This window comes from Onychomys torridus, unplaced genomic scaffold (assembly GCF_903995425.1).
Source record: "Onychomys torridus unplaced genomic scaffold, mOncTor1.1, whole genome shotgun sequence".
Lineage (NCBI taxonomy): Eukaryota > Metazoa > Chordata > Mammalia > Rodentia > Cricetidae > Onychomys > Onychomys torridus.
The window spans coordinates 695671-719855 of record NW_023413825.1 but is presented as its reverse complement, the minus strand read 5'-3'; the positions used below and the strand labels follow the sequence as shown (position 1 = coordinate 719855).

The 24185-nt window shown below is 41.6% G+C and overlaps 1 protein-coding gene across 2 annotated transcripts in view; it reads left to right on the top strand.

The window, feature by feature from the left end:
• The first annotated feature begins 769 nt into the window (after positions 1-769).
• The window catches only part of LOC118576505 (pregnancy-specific glycoprotein 22-like), a 43459-nt gene continuing 20043 nt past the window's right edge, over positions 770-24185 (top strand). Inside the window, exons 1-5 of one of the 2 annotated variants that reach the window (XM_036176754.1) lie at positions 770-842; positions 1904-2263; positions 4993-5352; positions 6554-6913; positions 7936-8216. In XM_036176754.1, the coding sequence (XP_036032647.1) occupies positions 779-842; positions 1904-2263; positions 4993-5352; positions 6554-6913; positions 7936-8216 (1425 nt within the window). In that variant the 5' untranslated portion in view covers positions 770-778. Of the gene's footprint in view, positions 843-1903; positions 2264-4992; positions 5353-6553; positions 6914-7935; positions 8217-24185 lie in introns of those variants that run through there. The other variant, XM_036176753.1, reaches the window with a different exon arrangement.

The following is a 24185-nucleotide window of genomic DNA, read 5'->3' as shown; positions in this document are numbered from 1 at the left end:
CCTGAACTCCCCCTCCCTCCTGGCATCTTCAAAGAGAAGACAGAATTCCCACTGGAGAATCGGCTAGACTTATCCAATACACAGCTCAGCCAACACATAATGCTGAAGGTTCCATTGAAACCCTCCATAGAAAGAGGGGGGCACAGTCCTTTCAAAGACACACAAGTCACATCTTCCCCAACACTGAGGACATAAAACACCTCATTAACTTCTCCTGGATCAAGAATTTGTCTAGTGACATTAGTGGTAAAGAACTGATCTTCATCCCTATTCATCACTCAGTTGGTCTGTTTCCATTCCTCAGAGATATCTCTGTCCCTTTCCTGCTGAGAGTAAACCCCACCTTCCCAGAGCACTGAGAACACAGTGCACACTGGGTACTCATCTGGGTCTCTGTGTCAGAAGGACACATAGACTGGGTGGAGGTTCCTTCTTTGGTTCTGACAGACTCAAGGACAGGACACAGCATATGTCAGCACTTGGACAAGCCATTATTCTCTGAGGGCATGGGGATGTTTATCAGCCTTGTTCAATGTGTTGCTTGGAGGTGAAACATAAAGAGAGAAAAGTTGAGAGGGATGTAGGACAGCATTGAGAGTGGAAGGGACAGAGCAGTGCCTTGGACACAGATCTCACCACCCATAACTCACTGGATTCTGTGATGTGATACTTCCTGAGTGGAAGCTAAGCTCAGAAGGAGGAAGGACAGCAGAGGCTGGAGCTGTGTTGGAACTGAAGCTCTTCTCCTCAGAGGGAAAAAGGCACAGTGAGAAGAAAGATGGAAGTATCCTCCGTGTTTCCCTGTAAGGGGAGTACCACTTGGCAGGGGCTACTGGTCACAGGTAAGGATACCAGATCTCTGGGAACTTAGAGGATGCCTGTGGTCTCCTAAAGAGGGCAGGAGTATGAGAGGAAAATCAAGGTTTCTGTTTGCAGTCATAGAACACAAAGTACAGTGAGGGAGAGAAGTTCAGCTGCTTATAGCTGGTGGTGGACAGGAGGTGATAAATGGAAGGGAAAAGCCTTAATGGCTTTCTATTCAAATCAATCACATCAGCTGCCTGTTCTGAAACCTAATGTTCCCTACCATGACACAGTGACTCTCCAAATAGAAATCAAGCAAGTGTGGGCCAGTGAGACAGCTCAGTGTGTAGAGACATGACAATCTGAATTCACTCTTCAGCTCCCACGTAATAAATGGAGAAAAAAGACTCCTGCTGGCCATTTTTTGCCTCACAAAATCTTTTGTAGCATGAATGTTCACAGACACACACTGAAACACCTGCCTTCACAAATACACACATACAATACACAAGGAAATGTAAAAACATTTAAATCACACATGGCTATAATTACTCCTGTTACCTCCAAACCAAGGAGCTATGTACATAAACCCATGTAGACATATTTTCCTCTCCCTTCCTCCCTCCCTCATTCCCTTCCTCCCTCTCTTCTTCCCTCCCTCAATCCCTTCCTTCTTCCTTCCTTCCTTCCCTCCTTCTTTATATTATCCACTGGTGTCTGAGTCTTTTCCTAGAAAAGAACCCTCAAAAAACAGTCAGACTAATCCCCATCTTCACAAAGGCCTGGTTCTAGTGGATTTGACATCAGCATAGATGGAAAATGATATCAAGGGTTGACTGGTACCACAAAGCAAACAGAGAAAAAAGTCCAAAAGTGAGGACTCTCTAGAGGAGGAATCCAGAGGAGAGTTCCTCATACCAAATAGGGAGACACCTGATCATAAAATTCCTTAGAGAATAATGCTATCAGAGGCTGTGAGGGAATGAAGGTCATGTTGCTCATGTCTACCAAGGAGGGTCGGCAAACCCCTACCACACACCTACACTGAGTGATGATCTTACTTGCTTAATATTGATTGATTTTCTCTCTTCCATTTTAGCCTCTCTTTTAACCTGTTGGCACCTACCCACCACTGTCCAAGTCATTATTGAATTAGTGCCACCTGATGTGGTTGAAGGAGAAAATGTCCTTCTCCTTGTCCGCAATCTGCCAGAGAATCTTGAAGCCTTTGCCTGGCACAAAGGAGTGACAGATATGAACCTTGGAATTGTATTGTATTCGCTGACCACTAATTTAACAGTGGCAGGGCCTGAATACAGTGGTAGAGAGACAGTGTACAGAAATGGATCCCTGCATCTCCAAGATGTCACCCAGAAGGACACAGGATTCTATACATTACGATCCATAAACAGACATAAAGAAATCATATCAACAACATCCATATACCTCCACGTGTACTGTAAGTGATTTTCTGTGAAGTCTCAGTACTGGGTGGTTTCATTTGACTGTACACACACAGGAGAGTGGCCTGTGCCTTCCTCCCCTCTACACTGTGTCCTCATCCTTATGTTTGAGCATTTAGTGCAGGACACACATAATGTATAATAATAGCAATAGATCAGAATCTTTCATTTAACTTCACTTTCCAGACAGGTGGGTACACAGTGGGTAACTCAGCCAAGGATATCAGCCTCTGTCTAGACTCTTGGGGCTCTTACCAGGAGTGTATCCTCAAGAAAGACCCTTAGATAATCAACATTGGACCTTGTTGAGAAAAATATGGGATCTTTACAGAGATCATTTTACAAAAGTTGGATTTTTACTTTCTGGTAGTTGGAAACAGTCTTTCTAGTAGTCAAAGTCTTGTGGTATGTGGAGTCAGCTATCTGTCATTATAGACAAGGTTTGTCTAAGTACTCTGAACATCTCCAGAGACTCATCAGGGAGATCTCAGCTGGATATGTGCATTAACTCTATGCATTGATGGTCTTTTGAGACTTCACAGGAAGGTTGTGGTCATCTATGGTCATCAAGGAGAGGGACAGAGGACGTAAGTCCTTCTGACAAGTGCTTGTCCTTTGGGGTTCAGCTCAAGGAATTCTCTCCTGCTGGCAAATGGATACAGGCTATACTGATCTGACAGCTTGCCAGACCATGAGCTGTAGTTCTCCCAGGTATCACCAGGGACAGAATCAGGACGCAGCATCAACACTAAGAAAGCAATTTGCATGAGCCAACAACTTAACTTAGAAGACTGGCCCCACCCCATATTTTTTACCAACTTTGAAATCACAAACAGAGCATTTTTAGGTCTACTGGCTGCTTTGTGTGTCTGCTACACTGCAGAAGATCATGATCCATTTTTTTTTCTTTTATGTATTTCCTTTGTGAAATATAGGCTAGCCAAGGGTAATCAACTAGATAGAGGTCCAAGGCATCTTAGAAAAAATCAGGGAGCACATAGGCAGACCCACCCATTACACAGCTCAGCAAACAGAAGTAAGAGCCTGGTCTTGAAATCTTGCATGAGACAAAAGATCCCATGGTTTCTTTCCATGACTTAGATCACCTCCTTCTACACACCCAGGATGTGAGATTCCTGACACATCTGCTCCTGGACCTTTGTCCTATGTCTGAATCCTGACTGATGACTTCAGTAAGAAGGATCTGTCCCCTTCCCCATGTATCACTCAGCTGGTCCCTTTGAAGCCTCATAGACATTTATATCACCTTCCTGCTGAGAGCAAATTCCATGTTTTTGGAGCATTGAAAACACAGGAAAGATGCCTGGGTGAACAGCTGGGTTTCTGTGTCACACAGTTGCACAGACTTTCCTTCTGGTGCTTAGAGACCAAGGCCAGGACGCAGGGGAGGGCAGCTCCAGGGTCAGCTGTTACTTTCTTGACCATAGGGATGATCATTAGACTTGATGATTATCACTCAGTGTTATGGATGATTAAAACATAAAGAGGGAAGTGGAGTGGGACATGGAGCAGAACTGATGGCGAGGTACAGAGTAGTGTTTTGAACAGAGAACTACCCACAGCTCCTGGGAATCTGGGAGATGTTCCTGTCTGGGAGGAAGCTCAGCTCAGAGAGAGGAAGAGCAAGAGAACTTGGGTGCTGTGCTGGAGTAGGTGTGCCACAGAAAGAGGACAGATCAGGCCATAGAGACCATAATTGCCCCCCCACACCATTCTCCTTTGCCTAGGGTCACTGATTCTTAGGAACTCCTGCTCCCAGGAGAGGAGAACATGATTTAACGGAGTGTAAGAGGAGAGGATCTCCTGAGTGGTACAAGGACTCAAGAGGAGTCTCTGTTTGTAGGGGAGAAGACACAGGGTGAGTCAGAGGCTCAGCATCAGGAAACAGCGACTCAATATTAGAAAGTAAGGATAGAGGAGATATTATTCTTTCCCAAAGTTTATCACCATGACTACAATATTCTGAAGGCTGATGTTCTCACCTTGACATCCCCCCCCCAAAAAAAAATCAAGGCAATATTATCAATGAAATGGATCAATGGATATAGGTATTTGCTTTATTGTCTGACAAGCTGAGACTAATGAACACAAGTCCTCTACCTCTACCTCAGTACTGTGTTCTGTGTCTACCCATTCACACTGAGGCATGCTCATGAACTCAAAATCACACATAAACATAATCTGTAAATAATGTAAAAAATTAAAGCTAATATAATGACTCAGTTCTGGGTCACCAAACCTGTGGATTTCTTAATTAAGTCCATGAACATACAAGGGTTTTGCAACATCATTCATTCATTCATTCATTTATGCTCCACAAACGAGGTTTTTTTCTAGGCATAATTTTTTAAAATATAAGACAAATCATGGCTCTTATGATGTCCCAGTCCTAGTGGAAGACAGATCATTAAAGAAAGCTAGAGAGTGACGTGAGGCATTGACTGGAACCACAAAAGGAACAGAACAACAACAAAAAGAGTCAGAGAGTGAAGATGCAGGGTCTGTAAGAGAAGAGGTCAAGCAGATCTCAAACCAACACCAATCAGCAGCGGGCTAGCTGTCATGCTAATTCAGGGATGCAAAGTAGGAGACACTCACCCGCACAGCTAGAGTGAGCAGTGAACATACCTGTTCAGAATGGAGGGCTTCATCTTACCAAAATACAAAATTCTTAATATTGATGGATCTCTCTCTTCTCTTCTAGCTTTCCTTTGGAGCTGTGGGCCCCTTTCCACATCTGCCCAGCCCACTATTGAATCAGTGCCCCCCATAATTGCTGAGGGGGGAAGTGTTCTTCTACTTGTTCACAATCTCCCAGAAAATCTTCGATCCCTTTTCTGGTATAAGGGGATGATTGTGTCCAACAACTTTGAAGTGGCAAGACACATAATAACCATGAATTCAAGTGTGCTTGGCCCTGCACACAATGGTGGAGAGACAGTATACAGCAATGGATCCCTGCTGCTCCACAATGTCACCTGGAAAGACACTGGATTATACACCCTACGGACTCTAAGTACAGATATGAAAACAGAATTAGCACATGTGCAACTCCAGATGGACAGTAAGTGACTTTCTGTGATTGTTCAGTGCAGGGTGGGGTTTAGACACACAGGACTGTGATGCTTGGCCTGTGCCTCCCTCCCCTCTGCACTGTGTCTCCATGTTGGTGTTTGAGCACTTAGTACATAACACAAATGTTAGAGACATATGGCCAGAGATCAAACTCTGTCTTCTAATTACCCCCACTGCATCAAGAAAAACCTTGGTGGAAAGTAACTCAGTCCAAGAAGTCAGAGGCAGCCCAGTCTCTTGTGGCGCTAGACCAGGGAGCCCTGAATTCTGTCATCTTTCCAAGGCTAAACTAAAATGACCTGGGGAGCATTTTGCTAGGACTCAACCCTTACTTTCTCTCAGAGCTGATAGGGAACAATGTATTTTGGCTGTCCATGCCAAACTGGGGTAATTACTAGCTCCAAGTTGAAAGCATCACAAATAAAATCCAGGAACTTGCTCAGAGACCACAGAGGAGTGCTGCTTACTGGCTTGTTCCTCATGGCTTGCTCAACCTGCTCTTGTATATCACCCAGGACTCCTAGCCTAGGGACTGGACTGCAGGCAGTGGTCTGAACCCTTCCACATCAATCCCATATGTATATATATATATTACAGACTGGGTGGACAGCAGTGTAAGGAGTCCTACATGCCAATCTGGTGGTGGTATTTTCAATTGAGGCCTTGTCTTTCAAAAGTACTCTACATGTGTCAAGTTGACATAAAGCCTGCCATTTCCAAGACCAGAGACCTGAAGATCAGACTGCTCCTGACTCTCACTCAGTCCCAGTCTTGAGGGAAAGAACATCTAGAAGGTGAAGTCAGGAGTTGACAGGAACCACAAAGGAAGCAAACAAACCAACAAAATAAACAAAAACAAAACACAGAAAGTAAGAATCCTGGGCCTGTTGAGTTCAGGGGAGGCATCCTCTCAAAACCCAGTGTGCACAAATGCACACAGTGTCTGACTAAGTGAGCAGCCATGTAGACACCTGAGGAGACAATTCCATGCAGTGGACATGACACTATCAGGGGCACTTTTGGAAGGGAGGAGGTCATATTTCTGCCCTTCATTAAGTGAGCTAGATACACATACATACCTGCAACTCTAGGCTGAGTGATGAGTCCATCTGCTCAAGATGGAAGTCACCGTCTTTTCACCAAGCCAGGTGATCTCCATGTGATGGGTTTTTTTCTGTTTTCTCTTCCAGCCTCCCTTTCTCCATGCTGTAACCCTCTCAACTCTTCCCAACTCATGATCCAACCCATACCTCGGTATGCTGCCGAAGGGGAAAGGGTTCTTCTCCAAGTTAATAATCTGCCTGAAGATCTGCAAGCCTTTTCCTGGTACAAATCGATGCAGAGTGCCCTGGTTCTTAAAATTGTAGAATGCAGCAGAGCCATGAATTCTACCACTTGGGGGAGTGCACACAGCAGAAGAGAGACAGTGTACACCAATGGATCCCTGCTGTTCCAAGATATCACTGAGAAAGATGCAGGAATGTACACACTAGAAATTTTAAATAGAGATTTCAAAATCAAAAAAGCAGATGTGCAATTCCATGTGAACAGTAAGTGACTCTCTATGGTCTCCCACTGCTGGGCGTGGTTTATCCTACTTCAAACACTGGTATGTCAGGACTGGGTTATGATGCTTGTTTGCTACCCCACTGTGTTGTGTCTCCAAACTGAGGTTTGGGCTCTTACTGTGTGACACTCATGTGGTAGACAAACTGCAATATATCAGAACCCATCACCAGTCTCCACCTGCAGAAAGTATCATGTTTGGACAACTCAGCACAAGGATGTCAGCCACAGTTCAGACTCTTGTGGCTCTCACTATGTACACAGCACCAAGAAAGATTCTGGTTTTCAGGCAGGCACTGGCTGTAAGAAGCTATGGGATCCTAACAGAGGGCACTAGGAAGCCTTAGCCCCAAAATTCTATCCCTAGCTTGACTCCAGGTGACACTGGAATTTTTTGTGACTTATTGGCTTTGATTCCATGTTAGAGTTGACAGGGAACAAGGTTTTACTGGCTGTCCAAGTTCCATAGATTGTGGAACCAGCTGTTTACTGCCAAGAGAGCTTCAGTTAGGTAGGTCACCTGTGCAACTCCTTCTCCTAATTCTCAGTAGATAGGTGTCATAGCCTATTATCTTGCTGGGCTTAAAATAATTAAAGGAAGATCAGTGTCCCCTTGGCAAAAAGAGAGGAGGCAGCTACTTTAGACATTGTCATGGGACCAGCCTAGGGAATTCTCTTCTGCAGGCAAATAGCTAGAGATGCTGCTGATTTGAGCAGCTCCTGCATCCCATAGTCATGGTATTGCTCATAACTATGCTTAGCTCACAGACACAGTAGTGATCATTTACAATGTATCCCATTATAGGGAAATTGAGACACAGAAAATTCAGTGGCTTAATCAAGGTCACACGGGCCATGGGTGACAGATCCAAAGCACAAGACATGTCGATAGTCACAGCTCTAACTGATCCACCCTGGTGGTTTTAGTAAGTGTGAACTATAGAGGAGATAGCTGAGCTCTCTGAAGTACTACTATCATTTGGTTTACTCCTCTGTTTCTTTTCAGAGCCTGTGAAACAGCCCTTCATTCAAGTCACCAACACCATACTTACATTACATAGCTCTGTGGTCCTCACCTGCCTCTCAGCCGGCACTGGAATCTCCATTCGTTGGATCTTCAATAACCAAAGTCTGCAGCTCACGGAGAGGATGACACTGTCCCCAACAAAGTGCCAACTCAGCATAGATCCCATTATGATGGCGGATGTTGGAGAGTATAAATGTGAGGTCTCCAACCCAGTCAGTGTAAAGACCAGTCTCCCAGTTAGCCTAGCTGTGATGAATTAGTGAACTCTCCTCTCATACTACAGCAGAATGGGGGTATTTGTTTATCAATGGGGCACAACAAGGGTAAAAAGTATGTGGTAAAAATTGTCAGTTACCACTCAGGTACAGCCAGCATGGTGACTCATGCCTATACTCCTGGGATACACATGTCTACAAGGGCAGATAAGGATTTAAAGTGAGATTATGTCTCTAAAGGAAAATAAAGACATCAATATAGTAAACAGAAATGCAGAAGCATTAAAAGCTTATGTTGTATATAAAATATATAGCCAAACCTCAGAATCCCTGAGAACTAGTTTCAGGGACCCCCAACCTTTTGGATGCTCTGAGTCTGCTTTGAAAATGGTGCATTGTTTGCATAGAGATAAATGCATCTTATCATATGTCCAATACATTTCATTTTTAACTAATTCATGTAACACCAATGCTGTCTGGACACCAGTAATCCATCTTAAGTTAGAATGAGTGACAACAGACGGACAACCCATGTTACACTGTGGACTCTGTTTCACTCTGCATAAAGTCATTCTGTGGGTCTCTGCATCTGTTCTGTTCTCATCTGTTGCCTAAGAAAGCTTCACTGATAATGACTGGAAAAGGAAATGATCTATGAGTATAGCAGAGTATCATTAGGAATCATTTTGTTGTTGTTGTTTTAATTTTTATTTCTAGCAGTTATATTTGTTTTCACCCTACAACTTTTGACTGTCTTGTCTGTTGTTCCAGTTTACCTAAGCAGTGTTGGGTATGGGTTCCTTCTTGTGAAGTAAGTCATAGATAAAATCAGACATTGGTTGGCTACTCCCACAAGTTCTGTGCCACCATAGCCCTAACATATTTTGCAGGTGAGACAGATTGTGGGTCAAAGATTTTGTGGCTTGGTGGGTGTTCACTTTTCTCCTTTTCCTGCACCAAAGAAAATGGAACTTAGGGGCAAAGGCTCCATGTAGGCATCAGCTCAACTATTCCATGTTCAGTGAGTTGTGTGGGTATTGTCCTAATACATACCATATTTATCTTATGAGTCTGTTTCCTCACTCAGGTGTGAGATCTAGAAAAAAATTATTTTTTTCCTAGATTCATGAATTTGCCTGAAAATTTCATAATGTCATTTAAAAATCTGAGTGATACCCCATTGTGTAAATGTACCACATTTTCTTAATAATTTTTCTGATGAGAGATATCTAGATTGTTTCCACTTTCTGGGTATCATTAATGAACACAGTTGAGTAAGTGTCCTTGTGCTGAGATGAAGTATTTTTTGGGTATGTGCCCAAGAGTGATATAGCTGGATATTGAGACAGATTGATTCCCAACTTTCTGAGTAACAGCCATATTTATTTCTATAATGGTTGTAAAAGTTTATACTCCCACCAGCAATAGAGGAGTATTCCCTTTGCTCCACATCCTCACTAGCACGATCTGTCACTTGTATTATTGATTTTAGCCACTATGACATGTGTATTATGGAATCTCAAAGTAATTTTCATTTGCATTTTCCTGATGGCTAAGAATACTGAGCATTTCTTTAAATGTTTCTCAGTCACTCAAGGTTCCTCTATTGAGAATTCTCTGTTTAAAACTGTATCCCATCATTTAATTGGATTAATTGTTTTTTAAATCTAGTATGTTTAGTACTTTACATATTTCATATATTAGTCCTCTATCAGATAAGGAGTTTGTAAAACTCTTTCCCATTCTGTAAGCCGACACTTCCTCTAATTGATAGTGTTCTTGGCTGCAAAGAAGCCTCTCAGTTTCCTGAGGTCATATTTATTGTTTATCTTAGTACTTGTCCTATTGGTGTTCTATTCAGAAAGTTGTCTGATGTGCCAATGCATTCAAGCAAATTTCTCACTTCCTCTTTTATCAGGTTCAGTGTAACTGGTTTTATATTGAGGTCTTTGATCCACTTGGATTTGTGTTTTATGTTCAGTGATAAGTATGGATCTATTTATATTCTTGTACATGCAGACATCCAGTTAGACCAGCACATTTGCTAAAAATGCTTTCCTTTTTTCATTGTATAATTTTGACTTCTTTGTTGAAAATCAGGTGTCCATAGGTGTGTGGATTTGTCTGTGTCTTCAATTCTATTCCATTGATCAACAGGTCTGTTTTATAGCAATAATATGCTGTTTTTATTACTATAGCTCTGGAGTTGAACTTGAAAGTAGGAATGGTGATACCCTCAGCATTTTTTTTTATTATTCAGGATTCTTTTAGTTATCTTGGCCTTTTAGTTTTCCCATAGGAAGTTGACAATTGTCCTTTCAAAGTGTGTAACGAATCTATAGATTTCTTTTGGCAAGATGGATATTTTTTACTATGTGAATCCTAGGAATCCAAGAGCATGGAATTTCTTTCCATATTCTGATTTCTTCTTTAATTTCTTTCTTCAAAGACTTGAAGTTTTTATCATCCAGGTCTTGAACTTTTGTGGTTAGAGTTACCCCAAAATAATTGGTATTATTGAGCCTATTGTGAAAGCTGTTCTTTTCCCGATCTCTCTCTCTCTCTTGATTTGTTTTTCATTGTATATAGGAGGGTTACTGATTTTCATAAGTTAATTTTATTATCTAGCTACTTTGCTTAAAGTGTTTATCAGCTGTACAATTTCTATGTTGGCATTTTTAAGGTCCTTTATGTATACTATCATATCATCTGCAAACAAGAATACTTTGCTTTTTTTCCCTTTCCAATTTGTATCCCCTTGATTTCCATAAGTTGTCTTATTGCTGTAGCTATATCTTCAAACACCATAATGAATAGATATATAGAGTGTTCAACCTTGTCCTATTACTGACATTTGTGGAATTGCTTTGATATTCTCTCCATTTAATTTGATGTTGGGTATAAGCTTTCTGTAAATTGCCTTAATTATGTTTAAGCATTTCTCTTGTTTTCCTTTATCTTTCCAGGACTTTTATAATGAAGTAGTGTTAGATTTTTATCAAAGGCAGGGTTTTGTTTTTGTTTTTGTTTTGCACCTAATGGTGTGTATTTTTTTCTTCCAGTTTGTTTATATGGTGCATTTTATTTATTGATTTTTCTCATACTGAAGCATTCCCACATCTCTGGCCTGAAGCTTACTTGATCATGATGGATGAACTTTTAATGAGTTCTTGAATTTGTTTTGCTAGGTTTATTGAGTATTTTTATCTATGTTCACAAGGGAAATTGGGCTGTAATTCTTTGTCTTTGTAGGGTCTTTATATGGTTTGGGTGTCAGGGTAGCTGTAGCCTCAGAAACTGAATTGGGCAATGTTCCTTATGTTTTTATTTTGGGGAACAATTTGAGGAATATTGGCCTTAACTCTTTTTTGAATGTTTAGTAGAAGTTTAAGCTAAAACCATCCTGGCTCTGGGCAGTTTTTAATAGGAAAAATTTTTAATGAGTTTTTTCTATTTCCCTAAGGGTTATAAGTCTGTTAAATTCCTCACCTTGTCTTCATTTAAGTTTTTTCATTGGCAAATATCTCAAAAATATTCTTTTTATTTTTTTTATTTAGTGGAGTACAGGTTTTTTTTTTTTTATTATGACCATATGATTCTCTGGATTTCTCAGTGTCTTCTGTTACATCACCTTTTTAGTTTCTGATTTTGTTAATTCAGATATTCTTTCTCTGTCTTTTAGTTAGTACAGATAATGGTTTGTCTATTTTTTTTACTTTTCCAAGGAACCAGATATTTGTTTCATTAATTCTTTGTATTGTTCTATTTGTTTCTATTTTATTCTTTTCTGCCCTTAGTTTGACTATTTCTTATGGAACACAATGAAAGCAGTGATAAGAGAAGAGCTTATAGCACTAAGTTTCTACATTAAAAAAACTGGATAGATATCATACTAGATACTTAATGATACACCTGAAAACTCTAAAACAAAAAAAGTAGATAGCTGCATCAAGTTGTAGATAGGAGCACATGTCATGGCCACAGACAGCAGTCTTGGGCACTTCCTTGGAGAACAGGGAGCTTTATGCCCTAGATAGCATACCATCATGGATGTGGGGAACATATCTTAATTGAATTATTGCCTTAAGCAGGTTAATCTACAGAGTTGTCTTTGGGGGATGGTCTTGATTATCTTAATGGGTTTAAGAAGACTGAGGCTATTCTGGGTGGTGATCTCTATACAGGTGATCCTGGGATGTCTGAGAAAGATATCTAATCTTAAGCACCCAGAGAGAGGGGGAAGAGTGGGCCAGAAATCAGCTTTCCTACATAGTTCCTGCCTTCAAGTTTCTGACATAAGACAGAGATTTTAGAGGAAACGTTTAAATAAACATGCTTGAATCTAGAGGAAGGGAAGCCACATCCCGACTCCAGAAACAGATTTTAATTCAAATGGGACAGCATAAAACAATGTTTTAATGATGCTCTTACCTAAGACACACCTAAATCCCTGTGGAACTGAATATAGTAAGCTGTGAACAAAGAAGGCCTAGAGAGAAGAAATATTTTGAGCCTGGCCTATAGAGAGGGATGCTGCAATAGAGATCTGAGAGACACACCAGCCAACAAGGAGTGTGTACATACTGTAGATGACCTACTCCTTAGCTTTCCCCCACTCCTGCTAGATCTGGCTCCCAGCTTCCACTTTGCAAACTTAAAGATCCATCAACAAGAACTTAGGAGACAGGACATTTACCCAGTGTTGGGAGAGGAGACCAGGCAAAACAAATAGAGCTCGAATTGGAGAAAAGAGAAATAGTGAATGCGAAATTTCTTTTCATTTCCCAAATTACTTGCTGTATTTGTAAAGATCTCACATAATAATAGGATCTAGAATACCATTAGGTGGCCATTTGGATTGATTAATTAAGGAGTGTTGCAGCCAAATTTGATTGAAAAGGCAAATAAGTTTAGGATACATCAGATCCAGGGCCAATTGTAGAGTACAGAGGTTTTCTAAAAGGGGGAACAAGAGAGCATAAAAGACACCATGGAAGAGAAAGGGGAAGAAAAATGTCACTGCAGCCTATATTTGCAGACATCCTCAGGACTCAGGAAGGGTCAAATAAGGACAAGCCATTCTGTGGGTCATCACCACACTCAACAAGGGTCAGGGAGGAGAGACTCAGTGCCTAGTACCAGGGATTTCATAGTCATAGAGGCCAGAAGGTGGGGACAAAAACCTAACTTCTAGGAGAATATGGTCTCAGCCACAGGAAAAGGTTATAAAACAGTCACAAAAGCCATGAAAGCCTAAAGGAGCCATGAGATTATAGGCAGCTCTGTAGTGAAGTCAGGAGAAGGGGGCAGGAAGAGACACATTATCCTAGGTGGGCCTAAGGAAGGGGGACTTGAGTCAAGTGAAGAGGGCCAGATATATCCTTGAAGAAGGGATGGAGGAGAGAAATGAAAGAGATATCTTGATAGAACCATCCTGGGGTTCAGGTTCCAGAGCCCATTTTAAGAGACTTCATAATCTCACATATCTCTAGCTCTGGGGATTCCACACAGTACTCTGATCTCAGAGAAGTCTTGTGCTCACATCACACAGAATCACACACAAATAAAATTAAAATAAATATTATAAAAATAAAATGGTAAAGAGATGGTTCAGGGATTATAGAGGAAAAGGTTATGGAAGGCATGTCCTCATACTCCAAATGTGTAGTCATGCGTTTTCCTGTTTCCCGGCCAGCCAGTGGTCAGGACAAATCTCTTCCACTCATGTCCCCCAAGTAAACACACAGTGGCTTATATTAATTATAATTGATTGGCCATTAGCTCAGTCTTATTACTGACTAGCTCTTATACTTAAACTAACCCATAATACTTACTTGTATTTAGCCATGTGACTTGTTACCTTTTCTCAGTTCTGCCTTGTCATCTTGATTCCTCTGTGTCTGGCTGGTGACAACTGACTCTGCTCATCCTCTTCCCAGAATTCTCCTTGTCTGTTTACCCCCACCTATACTTCCTATCTGGCTACTGGCCAGTCAGCATTTTATGAAACCAGTGTACAGGGCATTATTCCACAGCACAAATGCTTTTGAGTGGGAACAGAGATTTTTAAGGCAGTCAGGGGTGACCTATTTAGAAACCTGAGAGGAGGGGTCTATACAGGGCCAATAGCATATTCAGGAGCACTGATTGAAAGGAGGTGATATTCATCATGAAATTTGCAGGCAAGTGGTTGGAAGTAGCAAATATCATCCTGAGTGAGGTAACCCAGACTTAGAAGGATAAACATGGTAGGTACTCATGCATAAGTGGATACTAGACATAAAGCAAAGGATAATCAGACTGCAACCCACAGCTCCAGATAAACTAGATATCAAGGAGTACCCAAAGAAGGACACATGGATCACCCTGGGCAGGGGAAATAAATAAAATCTCCATGAGTAAACTGGGGTGAGGGGGGCAATAGAGGGTAGGGGATGTGAGATGAGAACATAAGGGAATGGGATGGTTAAGCTGGAACAGGGACAGAGTGGGAGAGCAAGGAAAGAGATACCATGATAGAGGGAGGCATCAAGGGAATAGGAAGAAATAGGGTACTAGGGAAGTTCCCAGGAATCCACAGGGATGACCCCACCTTAGACTTTTAGCAATAGTGGAGAAGGTGCCTGAATTGGCTTTCTCTGGTTATCAGATTAGTGAATACCCTAATTGTCATCATAGAGCCTCCATTCAGTAACTGATAGAAACAAATACAAAGATCCACAACTAAGCACCAGGCCAAGCTCCAGGAGTGCATTCAAAGAGAGAGAAGAGGGATTCTATGAGCAAGGGGCATCAAGATCATGATGGGGAAACATACATAAACAACCAAACCAAGTGAGTGGGAACTCATGAACTGTGAACCAAGAGCTGTGGAGCCTCATGGCACTGAACTCAGTCCTCTGCATAGGTGAGACAGTTATTTAGCTTGACCTGCTTAAGGGGCCCCTGGCAGTGCAATTAGGATCTGTCCCTGCTGCGTAAGTGGGCTTTTGGAGCCCAGTGCCTGTAGTGGGACACCTTACAGAGCTTTGGGTCAAGGAGAGGGGCTCAGATCTGCCTCAATTGAATGTTCCAGGCTCTGCTGATTGCCCTTGGGAGGCCTTGCCTTGGAGGAGGTAGGAATGGAGGGTGGGTTGGGGGAAAATGCTGGGGGAGGCAGGAGGAGGGAGAAAAGTAGCACCTGTGGATGGTATGTAAAATGAACAGGAAATTTCTTGATAAAAAAGGAAGAAGATCATTTTACATAACTTCTGTTTATCAAGTTCTGTAGACACACCCGTGAAAACACATGGAGGCAGAGGGATGACACAACTGCTTAGGACGTAGGGAACAACTTTCCACAAAATGCACAAGATTCCCCTCTGTCTCTTCTATATTCACTTTTAATTCAAATTTTAGATTGTTTAAAATGTGTTTGTGTTCTTGGTGGTTTGCCTACACATGTGTCTGTGTACTAAAGACATGCAATACCTGCAGTGCCCAGAAAAGTGGTCAGACTCCCTAGGAGTGTAGATACAGACAGCAGTGAGCTACAGTGTGGGTGCTTGGGAATTGAAATGAAGACCTCTGAAAGAGCAGTCAGTGCACTTAACTGCTAAGCCTTCTTTCTAGTACCTGGCCTCACTTTTAATGGTAATGTCCCCACATTGCTCCATTCACTGTTGAATCACCATTGCAAAATACACATGAAGGGGGAAATGTTCTATTTGTTCTTAAAGTGCCAGAGAATGTTCAAGCCTTTAACTGATGCTGTGTTTAACAGCCATGACATCACATTTTGTAATAGCCAGTAAATGGGCCTGCACACAGTGACAGGGAGACAATGTACACCAAAGAGTCTCTGTTGTTTCAGAACTCCATCCAGATGAACACAAGATTTTTTAACCATCATGTCTGAAATGTTGAAGTTGAAAGTCAAGGAACACGTGTGTATCGTCATGTAAACAGCCTGTTATTGTGTTCCCCCAAAAAAAATGTGCACCCAATAAATTTATCTGGGGTGAGAGAATAGACAGCCACTAGACACAGAGCCAAAAATGGTGGCTAAAAAAATGGGTCAGATCAAGCCATAGCAGAAGCTGGGCGGTGGTAGTGAACACCTTTAATCCCAGCACTTGGGAGGCAGAGCTAGAGGGATCTCTGTGTGTTCAAGGATACAGCCAGCATGGAGACACACGCCTTTAATCCCAGAAAGTGAGCATTTAGTCCCAGGGAGTGACAGCAGAAAGAGAAAGATATATAAAGCGTGAAGACCAGAAACTAGAAGCTTTTGGGCTGATTAAGCATTTTGGCTGGTTTAGCATTTGGCTGGTTAAGCTTATAGGCTTTGGAGCAGCACAGTTCAGCTGAGATTCATTTGGATGAGGACTCAGAAGCTTGCAGTCTAAGGAAACAGGATCAGCTGAGGAAGCTGTGGCTTGTTTTGTGTCTCTGATCTTCCAGCAGTCACCCCAATAACTGGCCTATGGTTTGATTTCATTAATAAGACCATTTAAGATTCCTGCTATAGCCTGTGGTTCTTTGTGATTTATGGGTGCTAGGTGGGATGTTTCTATTTTGCAAATAGAAGCATCTGGTCTGGAATCTCACTATACCCTGTGAGTATTTTGTGCCCACGCTGAGTTTGAACATTTAGTGCAGGACACACCCAGTGTAGACAAACTACAACATCTTTTGTCTCAATTTACCCTGCTGAGAGAAGTATGTGTGGTGGCCAAAGTACCAGAATAAGTCCATATGATGTGGGCCTTACCATAAATGTAGCCCTGACAAAGTTCTTTGGAACTCAGGCATATTCTGGACGAGCAAAATATGAAATATTTGGGCGGAACCACCAGGAATTCCAAGCTCCAGATCATTGTCACAGACTCCTGAATTCAGGTGGATCTGGGGAAATATGGACAGGGTTAGAATTTAACCTATTAAGGCTAACAGAAAAAAAATAATTTATTTATTAGCTGTCTGAATCATCTTGCCCATGGTACTAGCGAGGGCACTGCCATGAGAACCACAGTTAGGCTTGGTCACCGGGCAACACCTGCTAAGTCTCAGCATAAAGAACATAGCTTCACAAGTTTCAACCCTTAGCAAACTCTTCTGATGGGCTTAAGAGACTTCACAGGACAGTCAGAGTCACCAAGGGGAGAAACAGAGAACATTGGTCTTCCTGACACCCCAATGTCCTCAGGGACTAAGTCTAGAAATTTTCCTTCAGTCAAATTGTAACAGACAAGACTGATGTAGAGAGTGCCCTGTCCTCCTGTCAGATCCCTGTTCATATTTAAGACTACTTTATAGACATGGCAACATTATTAACCATGAGTCCTATATCTGGGAAACAGATACAGAAAATACAATGACCATGTCAGACTCACACAGGCAGATGTGAAGAACAAGCTATCCATCTGCCACCATGTATCCAGTGTCTCCACCCTGGATGTTTTCTCTGGTGTCTGTAGAGCAGGAAGGAGATGTATTTAGAGATGTTAGTCCTACTCTTTGGTAGCTCGAGGGAACATCTGGTCCAAAAAGTGTAAAAACAGACATTTAGATTTAAATCTAAAACTAAAACACCTGGCTTTGGAGAATTTCTGCAGAGTTCCAGCACTCTACAGCCCACGTACTAGACAGGAAATCATGTGTTTTCTGTTGATATTGTCACTCTTCCTGGAAGGTGAAGGACAGGACTTTGTTTTGTTCCATCCAATAAATCCTGCATCTAACACCGGCTCTCTCTCCACATAGTATCATTGAATTCACACAAGTTTGGCATCTGCTTCTCATCATAGCACACTGTGCTCTTTAGAAAAATAATCCTTCCAGGGATTGGCCATAGATCTTAGGTATCTGTAACAATGGTCTCATATGTAGAAATTTAGTGTCTCATATCTCTAGCCCAGATCAGCCAAACATACCTGTCCATTCCAGCTAGTTCTTGACCTCTACCTTCTACCAGCTGGATCTGGCTCTGAAAGCATCTACCAGCAAGGGCTGGATGATAGCTGAGTGGTTATTAGCACTGGATGCTCTTATAGAGAACACAATTTCAGTTCCCAGTACACACATAGCAGCTCATAACCATTTGTTAACTCCAGTTCTAGGTAATCCAGTGTCCTATTCTTGCCTCTTGACACCAGCCATAATTGTGATTCATTCACAAATATATGTACAGTCAAAATAACCATACATATATAAATAATTAAAAGAAAGAAAATATCCACATTTGTTTCAGGAAATATCTGTACATTATCCTTATTTCTTTGCTATGAAGTGATACCATAAGCATGGAAACTCACAAGAAAACATTTAATTTAGGGGGTTTGCTTACAGTTTCAAAGATGCATTCCATTATCAGCATGGTGGGGAGCATGGTGCATGCAGGTAGATGTGGTTCTGGTACTGAGAGTGCTACATCTTTCAGGCAACAAAAAGTGAACTGACTCACTGTTAACTTGAGCATAAGAAACCTCAGATCCTATACCAACAGTTACACACTTTCTCCAAAATAACCACACTTACTCCAACAAGGCCACACCTCATAATAGTGCCACTCCCTATAAGATTATGGAGGAAAAATTACATTAAATTACAACATTCCACTCCTGGGCCCCAAAAAGCTTGTTAAAATATTATATTGCAAAATGCATTTAGTCCAACTTCAAAAGTTCCCATAGTCTATAACAATCTCAACAATATTTGACAGTCCAAAGTCTCTTCTGAGATTCATGCAATCTTTTAACTATAATACCTACAAAAACAAAATAGATCACATAGTTGCAACATATAATGGCATAGTATATAACATTCCAAAATGCAGGGAAGGGAGCACAGTGAGGAAATACTGGACCAAAGCAAGATGGAAAACCAGCTGAACAAACTGCAAACTGTGAATCTCCATATCTGATGGTGAAACACTTCAGATCTCCAACTAATGTCAGCTTTATTGACTGAAACACACTTTCTTCTCTTGGGCTGGTTCTACTCCTGATAGCAGCCCTCCTCCACAGGTATCCCACAACTGTGGAATCTCTAACACCTTGGGGTCTCCAAGATAATTCAGGCTTCAAATTGTCAGCTTCACACAATGACTTCTCTAGGTCTCCATTCAGGGACACTCATGACACATGCCTGGCCTCAGTAGCTTTCCTTAGCATGGAGGTAAATTCCATAAACTGTTTCTTCCATCCTTAACTCTAAAGCCAGAACCAGGTGGTCAAAGCTGCTAATTTCTGCTGCTTGCTGGGACTAGAACATGGCCCCCTCATTCAATTTCATCTTTACCAACTTTCTGGTCTTCACTGTCAAAGCTTAGCTGCCCTGAAACTTGTTTTGTAGACTAGGCTGACCTCAGATTCAGAGATCTGTCATCCTCTGCCTTCCCAGGGCTGTGCCAGGATTAAAGCTGTGTCACACCACACCCAACCCTAAGATTTTCTTTAGTTTCTCTGAGTGCAATCTTTCTCTGAGTGCAATCTTTCCCTGAGGTGAATACTCCCTTTATTTCATTTCTTGATCTGTTTATGTCATTGAACACATGACTTAATTCCATTACTTTTTGGTGCTCCTTGTCACTTTAAATTTTGCATTTTATATTTTACCCTGCTCAGCTTATTCCTATTCATTATAAATTTTCATTAGAGTTACTGTTAATATCCACTCAACAGTGTCTATACTAGGCTGGTTTGAGATTTCTTCTGCTAATGGAATTAATCTAAAACTCTTCACTTTAGCCTCAGGCACACTCTTTGGACAAGGGTAAAAAGCAGCCACTTTCTTCACCAAAATATCACAAGAACAATCTCTAGACAAGATACCAAAATTATTCTCCTCTGAAATCTCTTGAATAATCTTCCAACAATTCAAATAATTCTTAGTACCTTTTTCTTCCTTGCCCCTACTAGTATGGCCAATTAGGCAGAGCTTAAAGCATTCCTCTGCTTTCACAACCCAAAGTACCAAAGTTCAAATGCCTCCAAACAAACACACAGTCAGGCCTATTATAGCAATACCCCAGTCCCTTCTACCGACTTCTGTCTTAGTTAGGGATTTTTATTGCTGTGAAGTGACACCATGACCATGGCAATTCTTATATAAAAACACTTAATTGAGGAGGCTTGCTTACAATTTTAGAGGTACAGTTCATTATCATGGCAAGGAGCATGATGTATGCAGGCAGATATGGTTCTGGAGCAAAAAGTGCTACATCCTGTAGGCAACAGGAAGCTGACTGATCCACTGGGTGATATCTTGAGTATAAGAAATCTCAAAGCTCACCCTCACAGTGACATATTTCCTAAAACAAAACAAAAAAACAAAAAACAAAAAAAAAAAAAAACACCACACTCCAACAAAGCCACAATTCCTAATAGTGCCACTCCCTTTGAAGTCAAGGGGACCAATTACATTCAAACTAGCTTGTCCTGTTTCAAGCCTGTCTGTTCTCTATCCCGCAAGTGTTCATGCTTTCAGCTTTGCTGAGATTACCTGTTATGGATGGTCAAGGAATTAATCAGGGTCAGGTTGGAAGGGCCACAACAAGACTGAGGCTGTTCCAATTTTATTAAAAGCAATCAGATTTATGATACCCTTATCAGAAACAAAATATAGTGATGATTGCCAAGATCAACAAAGTTGTATTGGAAGGAAAGAATTAATTTTGCAAGTTATTCTGGGTAAGCAATATTAATGTCTAAGACCAATTGTTGTATCAAACTATATGCTTCATTGACAGGATACTCTTGAAAAGTGAGGTACAAGAGATACTGGAAGGATAGAGAGGTCAAACAGTGGTGGCACACACCTTTAATCCCAGCACTTGGGAGGGAGAGGCAGGAAGATGTCTGTGAGTTTGAGGCCAGCCTAGTCTACAGAGTGAGATCCAAAACAGGCACCAAAACTACACAGAGAAACTGTGCCTCAGGAATAAAAAAGGATATAGGGGAGAGAAACAGATAGAAACATGTGATACTCTGGATCATCATCCACATGCCCCTTATGTCTCTTCTATGGGGGCTTTTTATAGGAATGCCAAGGTGTGGAGCAAAAGTCCTCGCCATAGCACAGTCAAGTGCAGATGCTTCCAATCACCTGGTAATCACAAATATGGTCAAGCAATCCTCTAGTGCTTTTAATAGAATTTAAATAGATATCACTAGGAAACCTGTGTGGGCCTCCACAAATCCTCCTTCTTGATGTAATAAAGTCCCCCCTAGTCCCCTCAGATAAACTGTATCTGTCTTAGGTCATTCTTATAGATTAATTTTACTTACATACACTCAGTAAGCTATCAAGAAGAAAGTTACCCATCTTTGGCTACCAGCCTCTGGCAAGAGGGGGTACAGAGCTTAACTCAGTTTTGACCTAGGTTCCTACCAAAAGTTATCAAGCATCCACAACAATCTCCATAGCTGCCACATTTTCCAGTAAAGGAATAGAGGATAATAAAGATAGAATATGTCTTTTGGAATGCATGTAAAGTAATTACAGTAGTCTTAGCTGCACCAAGCATTTTTCTAAATCAAAACTCTCTCCTAACAGATGTTCAATAAAATTTTTAAGAGACTATTTTGATTCCCAAGATGAAACAGTCATTTCAAAACACTTCAATGTAACTACTCAAACAAAAACACAAGCTAATTATAAAAACACTTTTAGCTGTCTAAGTACCTTATATATATACATGTGTTCCTATCACAACAGAATTTCTGAACGAACTAACTCATTTTGGGGAGGTCTACCCCTTTGTAAGACACCTACCCCTTTCTGAGCAGAAACAGAAGGAAGAAGACATAAAAGCTCCCCTAATTATGACATGTTCACTTAAGTTTTCCAGGGACCACTGAAACCATAAAATTATATTTTGAGCTATCATCAAAAGTGTTTAAATATATCTACAGGTAAAATGAAGCTAGAGATTTCTCCAGTCCCACCCAGGTCTGCCTGCAGCCACTCAGATGCAACTAAACACACGGAGTTAAATTACTTATAAACTGTATGGCCATGGCAGGCTTCTTGCTATCTAGTCCTTATATCTTAATATTAACCCAGTTCTAATCATCTGTAAGTTGCCACTTGGCTTGTAGCTTACTGGTACTTTACGTCTTGCTTCTCATGGTGGCGATGGCTGGCAGCGTCTGTCTCCTGACTCAGCCTTCCACTCCCAGCATTCTCCTCTCTGCTTATCCTGCCTATACTACACTTTCTGCCTGGCTACAGGCCAATCAGCATTTTATTTATCAATCAGAGCAACACATTCACAGCATACAGAAAGACATTCCCAGCAATAAAAGAGAAATAAAACAATTATGAACATCAATATATATTTTTAAAAACTTAATTCAACATTTACACTTTTTATATTCAATAGTTATACTTTTTATACTCAACATTTTTACATGTTTAATTCAAAAGGAAACTCTATAGAACTGTTATTCCATGTTTACATTTAAATGCAATTTTACTCACTTCTTATTATTTCTCTTTTCATTCTTCTTTATTAAGAAATTTTCTGGGGTTGGGGATTTAGCTCAGTGGTAGAGTGCTTGCCTAGCAAGCGCAAGGCCCTGGGTTCAGTCCTCAGCTCTGGCAAAAAAGAAAAAGGAAAAAAAAAGAAATTTTCTACTCGTTCTACATATCACCTACAGATCCTACCTCCTAACACCTCCCACCCTCTAGGCCTCCCTCCCAAGCTACCCCACATCCTCACATCCTTTAAATCAAATATCCCTTGGGGAGTTAGTAGAGTCTGGCACACTGAGCCTAGGCAGATCCAAGCCCCTTCCTACTGCACCAAGGCTGTGCAAGGCATCACATCAGAGGCACCAGGGTCCCAAAAGCCTGTCCATGCACCAGGGACGGATCACGATCCCCCTGCCTGGGTGTCCCCCAAACAGTTTGAGCCAAACAACGTCTTCCATATCCAGAGGGCCTAGTCCATTCCCATGAGGGCTCCAAGGCCACTAGTCTATAGTTTGCGGGCTTCCACTAGTAAGGCCAGTTATCTCTGCATGACTACCCATCATGATCTTGACATCCCCTGCCTGCAGAGTCCCTCCTCTCTCTCACTGATTGGATTTCCAGAGCTCAGCCTGGAGCCTGGCCATGGATCTCTGCAATGACTCCATCAGTCACCAGACAAAGGTTTTATAATGACACTTAGGGTATTCACTAGACTGATCACCAGAGTAGACCAATTCAGGTACCCTCTAGACCACTGCCAGCACTCCAAGGTGAGGTCATCCTTGTGGATTCCTGAGAGCCTCCCCAGCACCCTGACTCTTCCTGTTCCCATGATGTTCTACCTCCCTGCCCTCCCACTCTGTCCCTATTCTAGCTCTAACCTCCCATTTCTCTATGTTCTCATGCCCCACACCTTGCCCTCTGCCATCACCACCCCCATTCCCAGTCCACTCATGTAGATCTTCTCTACTTCTCCATTGATGGGCCATCCATGTGACCCTCCTAGAGTCTTTCCCTCTCTGGAGTCAGCTTCTCTGGAACTGTGGGTTGCAGTCTGGCCATCCCTCCCCTCACATCTAGTATCAATTTATGAGTGAGCATACCATGTTTATCCTTCTGAGTCTAGATTACATCACTCAGGATGATACTTTCTAGTTCCATTCATTGCCTGCAAATTTCATGATATCATTGTTTTTTATTGCCCAGTAGTACTCCATTGTGTATATGTGCCAAATTTTCTTTATCCATTCTTCAGTTGAGAGACATCTAGGTTGTTTCCATGTTCTTGCCATTATGAATAATGCTGATGTGAACATAGCTGAGCACGTGTCCTTGTGGTAAGATTGAGCATTCTTTGGGTATATGCCCAAGAGTGGTATAGCTAGGTCTTGAGGAAGACATATTTTCAATTTTCTGAGAAACCACCATATTGATTTCCAGAGAGGCTATCCAAGTTTGCATTCCCATCAACCTTGTAACCCACAAGCCCACCTTCCTCAAATCCCACCCACCTTCTCAGACTGCAAGTGTTCCCTGAGACATAGCCTACCAGTACCC